The following is a 21,125-nucleotide window of genomic DNA, read 5'->3' on the forward strand; positions in this document are numbered from 1 at the left end:
GATGGGGGAATGAGATGCCAGAAAGAAGTTTCTGTATGAGTATACCTGATGGTTTCTCCCTCTCACTGTTCTCACTCTCCATGTTTGGTGCAGTCTTAGAGAGAGCCATCTCTCATCACCAAGGGAAGGACGTGCCTGTTCTCTGCTGATTAGCTGTTGCCAGCCTCCAGTTAGATGTCTTTGAGTGCTACATGAGAGAAAGTATGTGCCAGTAGGCTCCTGGTGTGTCCAAACTGTGAGATCTTTTCATTGTTAAAAAAAGGAGTTTGCACATTCTCCCCATGTCTGCATGGGATTCCTCTGCGTGCTCCAGTTTCCTCCCATAGTCCAAAGATGTGCAGGTTACATAGGTTGGCCACGTTAAATTGTCCATAGTGTTCAGGGATGTGTAGATTAGGTGAGTTATTTGGGGGAAAGGTCTGGGTGGGATACTTGTTGGGCCGAAGGGCCTGTTTCCACACTGTAGGGATTCTATGATCTAAGATCTGTGTGTACGAAGGCAAGGGAGCTATGAATGCAAATATAAGTTGTGATTGCTGGAAATTGTTGATGGCTGAGTGAAGGGAGCTAGTGGTGAATTGAGAACTGTGCAAGGTTGCTATCTCAGTTGTGAAGATACGGCATTTAAAGATGAATTCACTGAACTTGGCCACTCATGTAAGATCATTCAACTTTCTATGGTACTCTATCCAGGTTCTTGAGGCTGCATTGTTTATATTGATAAAACGTCTATCTGTCCCAACCACTTTTTGGAAGTACATTCTGTCTCCCTGTGGATAGAGGGCATTTTCTTTCTGTCCACCTCCTGCATCAACCTCCTTAACGCTGGATCTGAGAACCTTGGAGCATACTGACTGACTATGCTGCATTACTCATTGTGTTTGTTTTAAATGTCTTCCCAACCACTTCTAGTACCTTCTGCAATCAGTACAGACTGGCTTTATGTGGTGCAGGCTGCCTCTTAAGCAGTGCCAAGGACATCCACTGAGCCATGCATCCACTCAACAATGCTTTTCGTCTGCAAGGAAGTTTTTGTGCTGCTTGCGTTAGATGGAAGAGGCAGAAGTTAATTGTACACTGCGATCCCTGTGCCAGATTTTGAGAGATGTCAGATTCCTCCCTGTTCAGATGCCATATATGAGAAGATAAATATGGACTATCAGCCAGCATAGCAATCATGGTTAATTAGTCAATGATGTGTTCTTAACTTCACCAATAGCAAACTGGACAAACGTGCTCTCCTGGGCTATACTGGAAAGGGCAGCCATTAATCTCAGGTGATGTAACTCACCTCAACCATGGAATCATATGGGACTTCTTAACTGACTTTGATGCCCTAGAGATAGAGAAGAAAGACTTAGCTAATCTGTTACTATGCTAAATCAGTAAGCAATCAATAGAAAGAGTTGATGTTTGTTGAAAACTTTGGGAATGCAATTTTGTAAAAACCAGTACACAATGTGCAAGACATTACGTCCATGGTACATGAGAATTGTGCTACACAATCACCACAGGATGATTAAATATGCTAAACAACGTTCCCTTTAATTTTCTTACCAACCTCATGGGCCTTGAAGGCGTGTTATTGACAGTGACCTTTGAAACTGTTGTCAATACCATGGTCGGCATTGCAGATACTGATCACCGTGTGCAGGACATTGGAGCAGCTACATGCCCACGGCTTAGAGGGAACATTGATGCTGACACCACAAGTGACTCATTTAGTTATAGAGTTACACGGCATTTACAGCACAGAAACAGGCCCTTCAGACCAATAAATCTCCACAGGTGTTTATGTACAACATGAACTCCTCCCACCTGACATCACCTTCCTAAATAATTGAAACTCCTTAACCAGGTGTACTTAGTGAGACCATATCTACAGTGGGGCCATATAAACTGACATTTTCCCAGCCACCATCAGTTCTGAGGAAGGGTCACCGGACCCGAAACGTTAACTCTGTTTTTTCCTTCACAGATGCTGCCAGACCTGCTGAGCTTTTCCAGCAACTTCTGTTTTGTTTCCATATCTACAGACATGTGCTTCTCAACAATATCATCCATTCTTCAGTAACACAGATGGAATATGCAAAGCTGACTATTTTTTTAAAGAATTATTAATGGAGTATTCTACATTGCAAAGTATTAAATTAGTAAAGGTGGTACAAAAAACAAGACAAGATGAATTAAATTATTCTTACTATCCTCCTTTCCTATCCATAATGGAGATGTGTTTTTAATTTTTACCCTGTTTGTGAAACCCCATTTAAAAATGATTTAGGGCAAATTCTTTAGGGTTAAAACAAAGTAGGGTCTATAATCACAGACAGAACTGAGGGGAAAGGTTTGTAACACATTCTCACATGCACATGCATTCAAGGAAGAAAGAAAGGGGATAGGAAAGAAGAGATTTGTGAATTCTAAATTACTTAAAATCAGAATTGTTTCATATGAATTCAAGTCCAGTATGTCAATGTCAAGTAATGATTCTTTCAGTCAGCAGTTCACACAAGTCATGTTCATAAGAGCATAGGCACAGCCAAATTACCTGTAAAGATGTAATGGTTGTAAGTTGGTAATTGGTTAACTTGTCGGGCAGGACACAGGTTGACTTTCAGGAATTAGATCTTTGAGCAGTTATGAGATTAGGACAGACATTTAGCTGAACTTGAAGCTGCTTACTCTTCAGACTGAAAAGCAACAGGCAAAGCTGTGTGGGACTAGTTCAATTTGGGAAATTTGCTTGGCATGGACGAGTTGGTCAGAACGGGTCTGTTTCTGTGCTGTAGAACTTTATGACTCTGTAAAGATGATTCAAACAAATCAGCAATTTCAGTTATGTTCCTGGTGTTCTGAGTTGAAACATTCAGCTCACTGAGGTGGATTTTGATGTTCTCTTAGAGAAACCACTTTGTTTTGCAGCTGGTAGCTGAGGAGGGATGTGCACAAAGTCAAGTGATAATGGGTTTTGATGGTGCCTTTGTTCAGAACCAGCTGAGGTAGACATCCAGTCTGTTACCCCTTTGTGTTGACATGGCTGGAATTTTCATGCAATGCAGGATTGTCACATTCCAAGAAGTAGTGAGTTTGCAATTGTCATGGACATTGCTAAAAGGATGTAAATTACACATTCTGTGTTCAATAACAGTTGTTTTAAAATCCAGCAGATGTCCATTTAAAAAGTAAACAAGATAATATAATTTCACATAATAATAAAGAGTAAGATTTCTCACTTCCTGCTCCCTGGGCATGACTTTCCTCCAAACATCAGAGATAAATGGACTCCATTTCATTTTTCCAAATATGTTACAGGAAAAAAGAAAAAGGAAAGCGATACAGATTCATTTTCTCTCTCTTACCCTGAGTGGTGGCAAAGGCCCTTTTCCTTGAAGTGTCTCTCTACGCTCTGCTTAGCTCCGCTCTTGACGTTATTGACTTTGACAGGCTCCCAGATTGGAGCTCTTCAATTTCTGTGGCTTCTTGGGCATCATTTTGGTGTCTGTCTGTTCTGGGGTTTTTTCTTAAATTCATTCACGGGATGTGGGTGTCGCTGGCTAGACCAGCATTTACTGTCCATCCCTAATTGCCCAGAGGGCAGTTAAGAGTCAACCATATTGCTGTGTCTGGAGTCACATGTAGGCCAGACCACGTAAGGATGGCAGTTTCCTTCCCTGAAGGACATTAGTGAACCAGATGGGTTTTCAAGGTCATCATTAGCTCCTTAATTCCAAGTTTTTTTTTAATGGAATTCAAATTCTACCAGCTGCCATGGTAGGATTCAAACTTAGGTCCCCAGACATTTGCTGGGTGTCAGGAGTAACAGTCTAGTGATAATACCCCTAGGCCACTGGCTCACCCTAATACTTTGATTGATTGCTGGCCGCATCATTCCCGAGTAGGAAATCTATTCCTGTTACTGATAGTTTAGGTCAAGCTCCTACTTATGAGGACCCGAGACTAAGCCACTCTGTTGGTGAACCTGGTGGAGGGGAAGTGGTGTGTACTTTGCACCCCTTCCCATGAGCAAGTTTAAAACTTTCCTTAACCTGAGGGATTGGGTAGTCCCAGTGTCTCTGAATAACACAAGAAACCTGTTCGCTTTCAGAGTGGGGTACTTTCCAAAAGGACAATAGTCTTACAGCTTTCAGGGAATTTGCCTGAGTGGGACATTCACAGGGGCAGTTATCCCAGATGGCTAGATTCTGCAGCAGGGTCCCCTGAGGGTTTAGGCACACCTCCTGTTGGGCTATCACTGTCAGGACTGACCTGCTGGATGTACTTTTCCCACTGACTTCCCTTTCAGCCTCTAGCATTCAGGCCTGAGATAACAAGGTGTAGAGCTGGATGAACTCAGCAGGCCAGGCAGCATCAGAGGAGCAGGAAAGCTGACGTTTCGGGCCTAGACCCTTCTTCAGAAATGGGGGAGGGGAAGGTGACTCTGAAATAAATAGAGAGAGGGGGAGGCAATGATGGAAGGTGGATAGGGGAGCAGCTAGGTGGAGAGAAGATGGACAGGTCAAGGAGGCAGGGATGAAGCCAATAAGGTGAGTGTAGGTAGGGAATTGGGATGGGGGTTGGTCAGTGACGAGGGAGTGGCGGGTAGGTCGTAGGGAAGGAGGACAGATCAAGGAGACTGGGATGAGGCTAGTAGGTAGGAAGTGGGGGTGGAGGTTCGTCCGTGAGGTGGGAGGAGCGGATAGGTGGGAGAAAAGACAGACAGGTCAAGGAGGCGGGGATGAGAGGGGCTGGTCTTGGGATGAGGTTGGGAGTGGGGAGATTTTGAAGCTAGTAAAGTCGACATTGAGACCGTTGGGCTGCAGGGTTCCCAGGTGGAATATGAGGTGCTGTTTCTCCAGCCTTCAGGTGGCATCGTTGTGGCACTGGAGGAGGCACAGTCGTCCAAGGAGTGGGAGGTGAAGTTGAAGTGGTTCGCGACTGGGAGGTGGTGTCGTTCAGCCCTGGACTGGCCTATTCTATTACAAAGGAACACACTGGTATCCTGGTATTCTCCTTACAGGCTTGAGGGTTGACAGCGTTTACTGTTGTTTATAGTCTCCTTCCTGGATGTGGTTCCCTCTTAATTGAGCACTTCCTTCTTATCAGCTGAGTGGTTAGGTTAATGGGTTCGGTCCCAACTACCAGTACCGACTGTGGTTTCCGTAGCTGCGAGGACTCCTTTAAATACATTCTCAGGTTGGCAGGTCGGCACTTTTTAAATGTCTTCCAGCAATTTTAACTTGCATAATTCATCTTAGTGCACCCCATTTTTACTGAGCAGACCCAATGGTCATAAGCAATTTGCACTCACCTTTCGAACTCTGGATAGCTCTGCTCTTTTCCATACTCCTAAATTGCTGGCAATATGTGCCCAAGAAACCAACATGAATTAAGGATAGCAGCTTTGTTCTGCTCACAACTAGCGGAGATCTCTCGGGTCAGCATGGAATCGAGTTCTTGGATTCTTCCCAAAACCTGCCCTTGTTTCCTATGGGCCATCATAACTGTCCTGCTACCTTTTCCAAAGTAGTGAAGAAGGACATCTCATCACCCTCTTCAAATTCAGGAGTGAACTTAGTGTTTTTAAGGGCTTCAAAGTTTGGTTCTGTGATAGGCAGATTTGGACTGTCATTGGGTGCAGTAGAGATTTTCCTAGCAGTTTACATCTATCTAAGCGCTCTCGGAACCTGTAACTCCATTTACAATTTTTGGAGTGCAAAGTCCTACACTTCTCTCTTTATTCTCTCTCCATCTTTCTTTTGCACTCCTTAAACTCTAGTTGCATCTTGAGTTTTGCCAGTTCCACATTGGTCATGGGCGATGGCTCAATCTCAGGAGTTAACTCCTCATTTACCAGCTCCAGACTGGATCTGTGACTTCAGTGCTCAGCAGCACTTTAATAATTCCCTTCATTTTGCTGGGCTGTTTTACTTGTAACATACCCTTGCTGGAGCTTTTAACTGGGATGTGCACAAGGTGGTTAACATTTCAGAGGTTAAACCATCTTTTCCTTTCAATGCCTTTGAAACAGATCTTCCATTTTCAAAAGTTAGATTAAATTAATTTGCTGTAGGTTTTTAAATTTATTGTAAAGGCAATTGCAGCCACTGAAATTCAGCCTCTTGGCTTCGAATTGATTACTTTTATTAACTAAATCAGGATTGATACTTAAATTCAGACTTTGACACATTTTGTCTGCACTTTGGTTAGATTTGACTATTTTCCAACGTTCAATCTCAAACGAGCCCACACTTTCTTCACAGGCAAGAGAGGGAGGTGAATTGAATCATTTTTACTGTCCTCCTGTCCTGTCAGTAACAAGAAACAAGTTATTTTACATTGTCTTCCTTTACCCTTTAAAAAGTAGGCAGTGGCGTGTTTTCCCCAAAGGCCTGTTTGCAAGGTCCAATTTAAAATCTTTAGGATGAAAACAAAATAAGGTTTATGACTGCATTCAAACCTGGGTGAAAGTTTTGTGACACCCATTCAGAAACATATGCATCCAAGACAGAAAGAAACCGGATGAGAAAGTAGTTTATAAATTAGGAATTATTTAAAAGCAAAGATATCAGAATTATTTCACACAAATTCTAGAGTCCAATATGTCAGTAAGTATCCAGTTGAGGTTCATTCAATTGGTTTTACGCAAAAGTCACTGTCTTAGGAGTTCAGATGCAGTCAAATTGCTGATGAAAGTGTAATCATTTTAAACATGGGATTGGTTCACTTTTGAATGGAACACCGGGTTCTTGTCAGCAATAATTTGCAGGAGTTATTGGTGCAAAGTCAAACAGCAATGGATTTCAAGTCAGGCATCCTTAGAAGAGGTGTCTCCTTGTTTCAGAACTGAGTGCCTACTAGTCCTTGTGCTGGCTTGACAGGAATGTTCATAAGATGTAAGGAATGTTACTTCTAGAAGGTGATAGGTTTGTTTTTGACCTGGTAATTGTCAAGATATTTTTGGAAGCAGACAACTTGTTTGATAGCAGCCATATTAAAATCTGACAAATGTCCGTTTCAAAAAATTAAACAGATAATTTTGTTTCTTAAAAAAAACGACAATTTAGAATTTCACTGTGTATTAGTTTATTCTGTATCTTCATACACCTTTAGTTCTGCCTTTGAGGAACAGTGAGGAAGTGTTGGAAGTATTGTTGAATTGCATCATCAACACTTCTCCCGTGGCCAATGAGTGTTGGAGTTGTACATGAACCCAGAGCTTCTAGCACAGAGGTAGAGACACCACCCACTGAGACACAATTCCTCCTTGTGCATTGGCAATATCACAATCCTTTCCTATTGCTTTGTTTGCTGTTTTAACACAGCCAATTTTTTTGAATTGTGTGAACATCCAGACAATATCACTAAAGCAGATGTGATCAATAGCAATTGTTCATTTTGTATCTTGACTATAAACCAGTCACTGAAAAACTTTACAAAGTCACTGAATTGGTACCAGTTTATTTCTTAGAAATTTCCTCTTATCACAATTATTCCAAAGGCCACGTATGGGCCCAGAAGTGCAGAGAAGAGAGTAGGCCCAGCTATTCAACATGGCAGCACCGGCACAGTAAGCCCATCCACTCCAGACTGACTATATATTTTTTCTCTCTTCTTTTGTCTGTTTTCTTTTTATTCTTCTTTCCTTCATCTTCCTGACATGGTGGGGTGGCCAGAGGAGTGTCGGCGGTGCCCAGAGTGGGGACTCCTGGCTTTGTAGGCCCGATGTGTGGATTCCTGGAATTGGCGCTGAAGTATTGGCTGTAGCGATGGTGGAGCAGGGACTCCTGGCTGTAGGCCTAAAGCAGGGACCTTGCAGAGACCTTACCTAAGTCCTGGTGCCATGTTTGGGACCCCAGCCAATGAAGATGAACTCAATTTAAGTCCTTTCTTTTATTCTTTTGTACCTCAAAATGACACCAGAACGTGGCAACAGAACACTTCTCACTGGATGTATGTGACAATTAATCATTCATTCATTAAATCAGTCATTCATTCATTCATAATGATAGAACATCATGCGACTATCCTCAACACTAATTTAACTTGTAAGTGATTATATCATTATCGTAAAAGGTACGTGTAAATTAATTTTTTGTTCAAATTATTGCAAGCTCAATTAAGTTTGATTTGTCCTTAATTCTATTAAGGACTTAAAGAAATAACGTCCATTTATATTGTGCCTTTCACAATGAGATTGCCCAAAACGCTACATAGCCAATGTACAGCTCAAATGTAATCTTGTAAGAAAGGAGATCATTGTATGCAAATCCATTGGTCAGATCAGACCTGGAGTACTTCATCTAGTTTTGGTTCCCCTACCTGGTACAATGAAATTGGAAAAGAACCAGAGGAAAGCATTAAAACTGAATCCTAGCTACAGCTTCAGTTACTCAGATAGGTTCAAGAACCTAGGTCTGATCACATTAGAGAAGCATAGACTTTGAAGTGACCTGATTGAGGTGTATAAAATAGTTAAAGGCCTGGATAACTTGATGGATTGTTCCAGTTGTAGAGTAACTTTTAACACAGGAGAAAACTTTGGCATATAGGACTGAAAAGGATGCAGGGTAGAAAGTTCAGCTCTGGGCAATGGCTGCTTTTCTGTAGCTCAGTTAAAGGTGTGTTTTCCAGTAACAATGAAGATGATTTACATTTAGGTGACTGCTACTTCATGCTGCAGCTGGTGCTAAAACAGACAGTCCATTCAGTAGCTAGACTGCACCTTAATTCTTTGAGAATAATTACTTAAAAATGTATATGCCAAAGGGAACATGAGGAAAACTGAATTGTAGTTCTATAGCATAATTATTCCTGTGAAGAGAAATCAGAGTTAACGTTTCAGGTCCAGTGACCCCATATTTCTCTTCACAGATGCTGCCAGTCCTGCTGAGCTTTTCCTGCAGCATCTGCAGTTCTTTCAGTTTTTATTACATATTTATTTGGTTTGGTCTTGCACATGAAGAATACAATGGAGATGCAAGTTGTTGCTATGAAGACCTCCATGGTGGAAAATGCTTAATGTTAAATTGGTTGGTAGTGGATGCGCAGTCAATCGTCCTTTGCTAAAACTGGAGGTCAATCAACAATGCACCCTTCTGCTACAAGTTGAATTTTACCTCCCTAGCATTTATCTGAATGCTTCAGGTACCTTTAACGTTATAACACCAGATCAATGTATGCTTCTTCAGTAGGTGCTGCCTGATACATGCAATGAAGATGTTGGTTTATTACTTTCATCTCTGTCATTCGCAAATTTTAGCAATTGTGTTTAGTTCTTTGTTTAGTTCTGAAAACAAAGTAGAGCAAACTTGTGTAGTACTTGATTTGGACATCATGAAAAGATCAATAAAGTTCGAAAAGTGAATGATATGGATACTTACTTGTCTCAACATGACGTACATTTGTAGCCTCAAATGTTCCTTATTTACTGGTGTTTCCCAAATTATTTCACCACCATAAACGAACTTTGAGGCTTGAAGCTTGTCATGACCCACTTGGTGAAACTTGGTAGAGCAGGTGTGGTGATGGGGGAGTGTTGAGGAGGAGACCTGAGAGAGTAAGCAGAGGTGAGGTCCTGTCTGTCTGTAAGGATTCATTCAGAAGTCCCAGAGCAGCCAATACCACTAGGGAGCTTGTTTCCCCAAAATTTCAGCTCACGACCCCACCTAGAACCTTGCCCAGACCCCATCCTTCCTAGTTTGTGAGGTTGGTAACAGGTTCTTGAAGTAACGAGTGTATCAGCATGAAGCTTTGGAATTGTTAGCAGTGTTAAATGCTCCATTGCTGCCCTCTAATGCCCAATCATGCACACTGCAGAGATCGACTGATAAATTCCAGAAGTCATTGCACGTGTATGTATTCATAAAATGTTAGTTGGATGCAGCTTATGCTGTTTAATAGTGAAATGGATTTCTTTTTGTGTGTAGCCTGGATTTGTAATGTATAAAATTAAAATTAAAATGTGATGGATGAGGACTGAACAAAATATCTTTGTCAGCAACAGCTAAAGAAAGAGAGGAGTAAGCCTTTTGAGATGCTTCAGTGGTAAATGGTCCAGGAAGGGGTTTGCTATTTACAATCCTAAATATTTTACCAGTGACAACTCACCCTGGTTTTGCATAGCCATACTTTTTGCTGTTTAAGACGCTCTTTCTGTTCAATTCATACAGCACAGCATATGAACAGCTGACCTTCTGGGAGCTCCCGGAGTGAAGGGTACCTGAGGGTAGACTTTGATTCTCAGTCATTTCTGGCACATTTGAAAATAAAAAGCACAGGGCCCTCTGCAATTGATAGCTCAAGGGTTAGCGACTTTCATCCTCCAGGTTAAAGTCAGCAGTTCCCAGAAGAACAAAGCAGTAGTCGGAGTATGTTTGAATTTTGCAGCTGGAAGGCAATAGGTTTATCTGTGTTTTTAAAAGTCCGGAGCATCTCGGCCAGATAAACCAAGTAAGAAGTCTTCAGTTTCAGGGGCATTGTTTAGAAAGGAAGTGAGATATTTATATACACCAACGGAAAAAACTCAGTCCATTGTTTTAGCTGTTCACTTATTTCATAAGTAACTTTTTTTTACTTTATGTTGTAAGAGTATATATCAATTCTGTTCAGCTTGCAAACTGACCTATGCCAATATGAGTTACATTTGGCTTTAAGCCTCAATTGAAAGGTAGCAGTAGCCTGCAGGAACCAAACAAGCATCTAATGCAACTGGCTAACTGCATGTTGGCAACTTCAGAACACTGAATAGTGAGCAAAGCCAAGAGGCAAGAGCCCAGGCTAACGGCAGCATTCAGTAATGAAAAGCCTTTTGTTTTTTGAACCATTTCCAATGTTTCCTTTAAAGATGACTGATATTTTAATTCAGGACCTGGTGCAACTAGATGGAGCTTGTGGGGAGCAAGTTCCATCCATTTATCAGAATGGATATCAGAATCTTATATTGAGGATCCTACAACTGGAATAGGATCCCTGTATCTGCTGTAAAGGGCCTCATTTCACACAGCCAAGAATATGACAATGTGTGGGTCTGGGGAAAATAGGCATCTATTGGCACAAACTCAGTGTTCGATTCCTGTCCACCTGCTTTTCATGTGGAAATGAATGGTTGTGATTAATCCCATGGGTGAATTTCAGCGTAAATCAGCTAAGTTGGGTCAAGATGTTTATCATCTTGTAGCGCTGTTATCTTACAACCAGAGGCAGACAGTAGATATGAAGAGAGAATTTTATTGATCTCCATCCTTTTTCTTTCCTCCCTCCTGTACAATTGACTGCTTGCTTGGATATTACTGCACAGGCAGTGGGCTATCTCCAATAACTTAGCTGTGGCTGTTATTCGCATGTAAATCTAGACAGTGAACAGCAGAAAACTATTCAATACTGGGTTTGCACAGCTGTCCCTGAGTCATATGTTAACCAACATGTGCATTCGAACAGGGTTCAATGAAAAGCAATAAATAGCTGGCACTTGACTCTCCCTGTACCAGCAGCACAAATTGAAGTCATTCACAGTGCTACTGTTTGCTGGCCCTACTGTGTTCAGCTTACCTGACAAACCTTCCTTTTATTTAGTTCAGCAAACCATAAAGCTATCTCACTAAGCACTGGAGGATTTTGGGTATCAGATATCTATTCAAAATGAAATGTAAATTGCTCATAAGCAACAGCAACATTGCAGCCTCTTAATCTTACTGAAACTAATTGTTGTTATGTGCTTCTTTGTTTAGCTGGTGAGGTATACGACAGATAGATATCTGTACCTTGGGTCCCTGGGCTCTACTGTCCTACTGCCAGACACCCGTTGCCTAGTGGACAACAAGAAAAGCCGATTTCCTCAGCTTCTAGATTGCGAAAAAGTGAAAAATGTTTACCAGAAGTCCTGGCGCTTTGTACAGGTTAGTGGTCCCTGGTAGCAGGACTTTCTCCCTCAAATGCTGAAATATTGCAAAAATATAAATCTCATAATGAGTTTCTTTCAAAAATGGAGTTAATGCCACAAAGGCTAATGTTTGCATCTGAATCTAGAGTTGCATCTGAGATTGTGCTCCATCAGTAGTAACTTTTTAATTGCACAACCGTCAGTCCACACGTGGGCAGTACACCAGTGATTTGCTGAAGATATGTGCTCTCAGAACGCAAGACAGCGTGGGTTCATGGGCATTGACAAAGAATGTGTGGGGGAGAGATAATTTGCCAAAGGTGCTTAGTGAGAGATTTTGCCGAGTAGCCTCACCATTCAAAGCTTTTAAAACATGAGTGAGTTAAGAATAATTCAGTTCAGGGACACCCTTTTTTTTAATAATCTGTCTTGAATTTTTCATCTCATAAAACAAGGAAAGAAAGCATAATTAGAATGAGGGAAAATCTTAACAGTTCCTCAAAAACCAGAAAATAAAGACTCTATTTACTCAATGTCTCCTCATTAGAAAATCCTCTCATCCCAAGATTTAACCTATTAACCGATTTTTAAGAATGATATCAGGGCGGTAGTGAGAGATGATATAGGTTCTACTGAACAAAACGTTAAATCCATTTGGGTGGAAATTAGGAATAGCAGGGAGAAGAAGTCACTGATAGGTGTGGTCTATAGGCCACCAAATAATGACATCGTGGTGGGGCAGGCAAAAAACAAAGAAATAGCTAATTTCTGTAAAAATGGTACAGCAATTATCATGGGGGATTTTAATCTACATATCGATTAGTCAAACCAGGTCGGTCATGGCAGCCTTGAGGGGGGGTTCGTAGAATGCATCCGCAATAATTTCCTTAAACAATATGTAATGGAACCTACGAGGGAGCAAGCTATCCTAGATCTAGTCCTGTGTAATGAGACAGGAATAAATAATAATCTCACAGTTAGGGATCCTCTCGGAAGGAGCGATCACAGCATGATCAAATTTAAAATACAGATGGAGCGTGAGCCGGTTAAATCCAGTACCTATGTCCTGTGCTTAAACAAAGGAGACTATGAAGGAATGAGGGAGGAGTTAGCTAAGGTAGAATGGGAGCAGAAACTTTATGGTGGGTCAATTGAGGATCAGTGGAGGACTTTCAAAACGATTTTTCACAGTGCTCAGCAGAATTATATTCCAGTGATAAGGAAGAATGGTAGGAAAAGAGAGATCCAGCCATGGATGTCTAAGGAAATAAAGGAAAGTATCAGATTGAAAAAAAACACACACAAAAAAGCAAAGAGTAGTGGGAAACTAGTAGACTGGGAAATCTTTAAAGGCCAACAGAAAGCCACAAAAAAAGTTATAAAGAAAAGTAAGATAGATTATGAGAGTAAACTAGCTCAGAATATAAAAACAGGCAGCAAAAGTTTCTATAAATATGTAAATCGTAAAAGAGTGGCAAAGGTAAACATTGGTCCTTTAGAGGATGAGAAGGCCAATTTAATAACTGGGAATGAGGAAATAGCCGAGACATTAAACAGTTATTTTGTGTCGGTCTTCACAGTGGAAGACACAAATAACATACCGAAAGCTAATGGCAAGAAGGTTATAGCAGGCGAGGATCTAGAAACTATCATTATCACTAAGGAGGCAGTGCTGGGCAAGCAAATGGGGCTAAAGGTAGACAAGTCTCCTGGCCCTGATGAAATTCATCCCAGGGTACTAAAAGAGGTGATGGGGGAAATAGCAAATGCACGAGTAATTATTTACCAAAATTCACTGGACTTTGGGGTGGTTCCCGCAGATTGGAAAACAGCCAATGTGACACCACCGTTTAAAAAAGGAAGTAGACAAAAAGCAGGTAACTATAGGCCAGTTAGCTTAACTTCGGTAGTCGGGAAAATGCTTGAATCTATCATTAAGGAAGAAATAGCAAGACATCTGGATATAAATTGTCCCATTGGAAACACCCAGCATGGGTTCATGAAGGGTAGGTCATGTTTAACTAATTTGGTGGAATTCTTTGAGGACATTACTTGCATGGTGGACAATGGGGAACCTGTGGATGTGGTGTATCTGGATTTCCAGAAGGCATTTGACAAGTTGCCACACCAAAGGCTGCTACATAAGATAAAGTTCCACCGTATTACAGGTAATATATTGGCATGGACAGAGGATTGGTTGACCAGTAGAAAGCAAAGAGTAGGGGTAAATGGGTGTTTTTCTGGTTGGCGGTCAGTGGCTAGTGGTGTGCTTCAGGGATCAGTGTTGGGACCGCAATTGTTTACAATTTATATAGATGATTTGGAGTTGGGGACTAAGTGTGGTGTGTCAAAATTTGCAGATGACACTAAGGTGAGTGGTAGAGCAAAGTGTGCAGAAGACACTGAAAGTCTGCAGAGGGAAATAGATAGTCTAAGTGAGTGGGCAAAGATCTGGCAGATGGAGTACAATATTGATAAGTGTGAGGTCATCCATTTTGGTAGGAATAACAGCAAAATGGACTATGTTTTAAATGGTAAAAAATTGCAGCATGCTGCTGTGCAGAGGGACTTGGGTGTCCTTGTGCATGAATCACTAAAAGTAGGATTGCAGGTACAGCAGGTAATTAAAAAGGCAAATGGAATTTTGTCTGACATTGCTAGAGGGATGGAGTTTAAAAACAGGGAGGCTATGCTGCAGCTGTATAGGGTCCTGGTGAGGCCACACCTGGAGTACTGTGTGCAGTTTTGGTCTCCTTTCTTGAGAAGGGATATACTAGCACTGGAGGGGGTGCAGAGGAGATTCACTCGGTTGATTCCAGAGTTGAGAGGGTTGGATTATGAGGAGAGCCTGAGTAGACTGGGATTATACTCATTGGAATTCAGAAGAATGAGGGGAGATCTTATAGAAACATATAAGATTATGAAGGGAATAGATAAGGTGGAGGCAGGGAGGTTGTTTCCGCTAGCAGGTGAAACTAGGACTAGAGGGCATCGCCTCAAAATAAAGGGAAGCAGATGTAGGACTGAGGTCAGGAGGAACTTCTTCACCCAAAGGGTTGTGAATCTATGGAATTCCCTGCCCAGTGAAGCGGTTGAAGCTACCTCGCTGAATGTTTTTAAGGCAAGGCTAGATAAATTTTTGAACAGTAAAGGAATTAAGGGTTATGGTGAGTGGGCGGGTAAGTGGAGCTGAGTCTCAAAGATCAGCCATGATCTTATTAAATGGCGGGGCAGGCTCGAGGGGCCAGATGGCCTACTCCTGCTCCTAGTTCTTATGTTCTTATGAACTTTTGCTGAGCTGCTTGAATTGCAAATATGTCCTTCCTTAAATTTGGAGATCAAAATTGCATACAGTCATCAAGGTGTGGTCTCACTAAAAGCCTGTACTGTCGTAGAAAAACTTCCTTATTACTGAACTCCAGCCCTTGCAAGAAAAGGCAAACATTTGATTTTCTAACTGATTGCTGTGGCTTTTTTTTAATATTTATTCATGAGATGATGACATCGCTGGCTAGACAGCATTTATTGTCCATCCCTAATTGCCCAAAGGGCAATTAAGAGTCAACCACATTGCTGTGGGTCTGGAGTCACATGTAGGCCAGACCAGGTAAGGATAGCAGTTTCCTTCCCTAAAGGACATTAGTTGAACCAGAAGGGTTCCTGACAATCAACAATGGATTCACAGTCAACATTAGACTCTTAATTCCAGATATTTATTGAATTCAAATTCCACCATCTGCCATGGCAGGATTCGAGCCCAGGTCCCCAGAATATTACCTGGATTAACAGCCCAGCAATAATACCCCTGGGCCATTGCCTTCCCACTAGCTGCATGCTAAATTTTTGTATTCTTATTACAAGCTAATTCTCTCTGAGCTTCAACATTTTATTAGTTCCAAACTTAAAACAAAATAATACAAAATAATCCAATTATAATACAAAAGAGAAAAACTTCATATATCCAAATATTATAATCCAACTGTCTCCGTTTTGCCTGCTCACTTAGCCTGCCTATACCTTTTATCCAGACCCTCTTTATCCTGCTCTCAGCTAAAATTTCCATCTTGTGTTACATCATTACAGAATCACAGAAGTTATAGCACAGGAGGCCAGTCAGCCCATCATGCCTCTGCTGGTTTGTTAAATGAGCATCATTACCCTAGTGCCAATCTCCGACATTTTGCCCATACCTTGTACAATATTTTTATCCAAATAATTATCCAACGCTCCCTTGAATAAGCAAATATAAATACATTTCTACCTGACTCTTTGTCAAAGTCATTAATATAATTTGTAAGTAGCTGAGGTCTTCATACTGATCCTTGTCCACTAATCACAGCCTGCCAAGTTGAAATGCTCATTTTTAGTCATAGAATCAGAGTTATACAGCACAGAAACAGAACCTTTGGTCCAACTCATCCATGCCAAACAGATATCTTAATTAATCTTGTCCCATTTGCCAGCATTTGTGCCTTTACTCTGGTGATGGTCCATTAACCAACCTTACATTTTGGGGATGTTTGAATGTGTTGAACGTTGAATGTGTTGTGCAAATCCAGGTAGATTATTTACTCATTTCCCTTTAACCTGCTAATTACATCCTCAAAACCTCTAATAAATTTGAAAAAATGATTTCCCTTTTATAAAATGATTTTGACTCTATCTGATCATACGTCGATTTTCTAAGTGCATTGTTAATTGGGCGTGTGCTGGAGAATTAAAACCACAGGTGATTAGAAGCTTGGCCTTATGTTTGTGAACCAAATCGAGGTGCTATGCAAAAGGGTTGTGCAGTCTGGATTTAATTTCACCGATGTAGAGAAGTCATTGTCACTGCTTGACTGTTCCTAGATACTTCATTGTTGCAGCATCAGAATTTCTGTGGCCGTTGACAGGGTTGTACCTGGGACAAAGACCCATTCCGTCTGATAGCTGCAGAGATCTTCAGCAGCATGAATTTCACTCCCTAAAATCTACGATATAAGGGAATCAATCTCAAAATACAAACTTATTTAGAATCTCAAACAACCAAAAGGACAGACTTGGTGACAAATTAATAATTTCAAACCTTTTCAATGAGGGTGACATCCGCTTTTGAGATTGGGATCAGTTGAGTAAAAGTCATGAATAAAAAGCAGTTTATTTCAATTTTCAACATTCAATAAGTTTGTCTTGTGTCTCTTCAGAATGGATCAATCCTTAATCTGGAAACTGGCCGTTGTTTAGAGGTGGAGAATAGCAAAAAAACCGATTTTGGAATGGAGCTGGTTTTACAGCAATGCTCAGGACAAAAATGGACAATTAAAAATGTCTTAAAGCAAGCAATCTAGTCATGGACAGGAAGCTGGAATTCTTTGTACTGCAATAGACTAGAAACTTTAGAACGCTGTTGTTATGGATTTTGACAAGTCTCAAGTCTCCAACACCATTCAGGTGATTGATACAAATCCAAACTGGACTATGTCTTCAGGCCAGGATTTAATTTTATTTTTATTTTTATTTTGAGATTTAGAAATATGAAAATCATTTTATTGAATGTTCTAATGTTATCAAATGAAAAGAAGTCTGTTGGAAAATATCTGTACAATAAATTAAAATATTATCTGTGTTTAAAATTTGTATAGTATACACTGTAAAGTACCTTGGTCAAAGCTAACCATTGATATATGAGGCTAAATGAAATAAGCGCGGTTATTATTTTTCAACAATTATGTGTCAATATGTTTCATTTTAGATTTCATGTTGATACTTAGCCTTTGAAGATTGTGTGATCTTAGTTTGGGCAATTATCCCAGTGTGCATGAATCCACAAGTGCTAAACTGCCTTCACATTTGAAATGAGCTTGTCATCAAGTACTGGTATTATATACATCAACTAGAAATGCCATGAAGAGTATTAAAATGGAATGGAACTATTGCACTGATGCATTGCAGAATGATCTGCAGTTGGGGTTCCAGCACTTTGCTGCGTAAGTGCTGAGCTAGAGAGTTCTGCACTGTTCCTCACTGTGGTAAACATACTGTCACAGTTCTCACTGTTTCACAGTACCTCGGTTTTGCACCTTGGTAAACACATACAGATTTAAAGCAAAAAGAACAAATATTGAAAACTTGCCAAATATCGTCATTGGATACAATGGATCCTCTTATTCGTGGAATAATTTTGCAAAGGGGTAAAAGGCTAAGAATGGAACAATACAACAGAATTCAACCAAACAGGATCCTGTATGGCACAGATCAAAGGGGACAGAAATATGACATACAATAAGATTGATTTTGTCGGAACAAACTAGGACTTGGTACAACTTTTGAAATACATTGTCAGGAATTTCCTTGTATCAATATTGCATTTGCTGTCTGTGTGTGTTGTTGTAAAAGTGAAATAAAGATGTGGCAGAGCCACCAAAAGATACTAAACTGTTGGAAAGGATTAACTCAAAAGTCGAACAAGGGTTTGCAAGATACCACTACAAATGTGTTGACGTGGACTGCACACAGCATCGCTGACACCAAGGTATTGTGTGGGAAAATGTAAACTGGGATGGTTTTCCTCCACACCACTCTCCTTATCCATTGGTTTCCAGAGCATGGTGAAGCGTTCTGAAAGGCTCTTGCTTATGGTTTCAAGCTTATTTATATCACATAAACTCGCTTCCAGTTGGTCAAGGTTGGAATCAATGTCTGATACTACCATTTTAATTTAAGTTAAATTTTGAATATGCAGAAGTGAAAAAAAAATTTGTTACATATGTGTTATAATTCGTACAAATATGCAGTATTATATCAAGAACCACAACAAAATCTACAAAAAGCAACCGACAATAATCAAACATTATCTTCCAAGTCTTATAAAGCAAATAATGTTTTACTAGATTTTGTCTTCAATTTTGTCATCACTCGGCTTTAAAGATCACTTAGCAATTCTTCTGAGAATAATTACTGATAACCCATACTGCTGCAAGTCTAGGATAGTATGTAGGCCAGCGTAGCTAAAGATGACAGATTTCTTTCCCTAAATAAACCATTGGATATTTTTTATGGCAATTCAATTGCTGCAATGTCATTTTTACCAATATGAGCTTCTTAGATTTTCTTCCAAACTGCATTCAAAGTCCCAAGGTGGAACTTGGAATCAAATTATTGAATCCTCTGGATTCCAGTGGCGTCATTAAAGGGAGGGGCTACTTAAATCTTTACAAAGTATTGACTTGGGGCTTGCTGCTGAGTGACAACCACATTTCACCATTTGAGTATCAGTCACTACAGGAGACCTGCTGGCCAACTGGCAAGTTCCTATCAGTGCTGAAAGGGGCCTTTATAGATAGCTTCATAGATCCTCTTGGCTGGTCGCTACTTGTAGGCAGGTAGTCATTTCACACCTGACCTGATCGTGCGAAGAACAGCTAGGTGTCAAGGGTGTGATAGGTGAACCAGAATGTTGGCAAGTGTCAGGAAATTTTGAATCCTCAGACGTCTGTTGCTTGATCAAAATCCTGCCCCATGTGTTGCAAATTTCTGCAACAATTAATGTTACGATGACTCCCAAAATTGTTCATACTGGAAAATCAACATTCTGCAAATAGATATAGCATGATAATATACTGACAATTTGCCACTTTCTGGCTGTGATACTTATGTTATCTCCCAAAAACTTAGCTGTAGTACTGAAGAATTCAGTGAACTTTTATTATAGTTCTTGGTGCAAATATATGTATGTTGCAATCACAGAGGCTTGCATGGTTTTGCTTCAGTTAAGCAATTTGGATGTACTTTTTTAAGCTTTCCTCAGCATGTCATGCTCTAAGAGACCAAAGGTTAGTAAGATGGAGACTGAGAGAGTTTTTACCATTAGGTCACATGTCATGATGTGTTGATGATACCATGAGCACATCCCTTGAAAAGTTTTTTGCATATCTGCTGTCAGACAAAATGCAACGCAACGTACCAATGTTTAATGCAACCTCACCTTCCAGCCAGATGCTTCCTAATCCTCCTGGATTATCTTCAATTGATCCTGCATATTTGGACACTGTGGGTAATGCAGTGTGCTGACCTCAACCTGACTGTTAAGAGCTCAAGGGTTGGTTGGATCTATGTCTATACTGGATGTATCAGGTTGGGTGGCTGGATGCACATTAAGATGTTTTAGTTGAGAATGAGACTTTTTTTTCTCAAATTCCCTTATGAGATTTGGGCAGAACCTGCTATGTCAGTATTTATTGCTCATCCCTAATTGCGCAGAGGTCAATTAAAAATCAACCACAGTGTTGTTGGTTTAGAGTCACATGTAGGTCAGACCAAGTTAGGATGGCGGATTTCCTTCCCTAAAGGCTATTAGTGAAGCAGACAGGTTTCCACAACAGTCAATAATGGTTACAAGGTCACCATAAGGCTGGCTGTCTGTTCTATATTTTTGTTGAATTTAAATTTCACCATCTGCTACAGTAGGATTCGAAACCTTGACCCCACAAAACATTGGCCTGGGATTCTGAATTGCTAGTCCAGTGACGTTAACGCAACCATCTCCCCAAACAACCCAGCTTCCTCTACCATACCTGCAGGCATAGACAGAGGAAAAGAATTATATGATTATAAACAGCTTTCTTCAAATCACTAGCATTGAACTTTTGATGTGTACCAGGTTATGTGTCAGAGGTTATATAATTGAATATGTGGGAATATAAAGGAAGGATGTATTAAAAAAAATAAGCCATGTCCTTTTGCCTTTCTAAATTTGGAAGGTCTATTCATTGAATGGAGTCAGATGTTGCTGTCCTTCCTCATTTTGTGGATATCAGTCTCTTTTTATGAGATATCCTTTCTTTCACAAATAGATGTTAAGTATCTTTTGTGTGACGTTGAAGCCAAGAGTCTCCCCATCCCCATGTAGGAAGGTGCTCAATGTAGATACTGTGAAAACACAAACATATAGCTTGTGGGTGTTACTCATGGAAGGTTAACTGGATAATAGAAGAACCAGAACATGAAAGGTAAATTGCAATGGACACCCACAGACAGGCGAAAGGACCATAAAACATAGAAACATAAAAGATAGGGGCAGGCGTAGGCCATTCAACCCCTCAAGCCTGCTCCACCATTCAATAGGATCGTGGCTGATACCTAAACCTGCCCTCACCCCATGTCCCTTTAGCCACAAGAGTTATATCTACCTCCTTCTTGAATATACATAACGTTTGGCCTCAACAACTTTCTGTGGTAATGAATTCCACAGGTTCACCATTCTCTT

At 40.6% G+C, this 21,125-nt stretch overlaps 1 protein-coding gene across 1 annotated transcript in view; it reads left to right on the forward strand.

Moving 5' to 3' along the window:
• The window catches only part of LOC109934510 (polypeptide N-acetylgalactosaminyltransferase 17-like), a 316,563-nt gene extending 298,323 nt beyond the window's left edge, over positions 1-18,240 (forward strand). The window contains exons 4-5 of the mRNA XM_048612370.1: positions 11,727-11,894; positions 17,065-18,240. Coding sequence (XP_048468327.1) covers positions 11,727-11,894; positions 17,065-17,208 — 312 coding nt within the window. The 3' untranslated portion in view covers positions 17,209-18,240. The remainder of the gene's footprint in view (positions 1-11,726; positions 11,895-17,064) is intronic.
• The last annotated feature ends 2,885 nt before the right edge of the window (positions 18,241-21,125 follow it).

The sequence above is a fragment of the Rhincodon typus genome, chromosome 26, assembly GCF_021869965.1.
Source record: "Rhincodon typus isolate 14 chromosome 26, sRhiTyp1.1, whole genome shotgun sequence".
Taxonomy (NCBI): Eukaryota; Metazoa; Chordata; class Chondrichthyes; order Orectolobiformes; family Rhincodontidae; genus Rhincodon; species Rhincodon typus.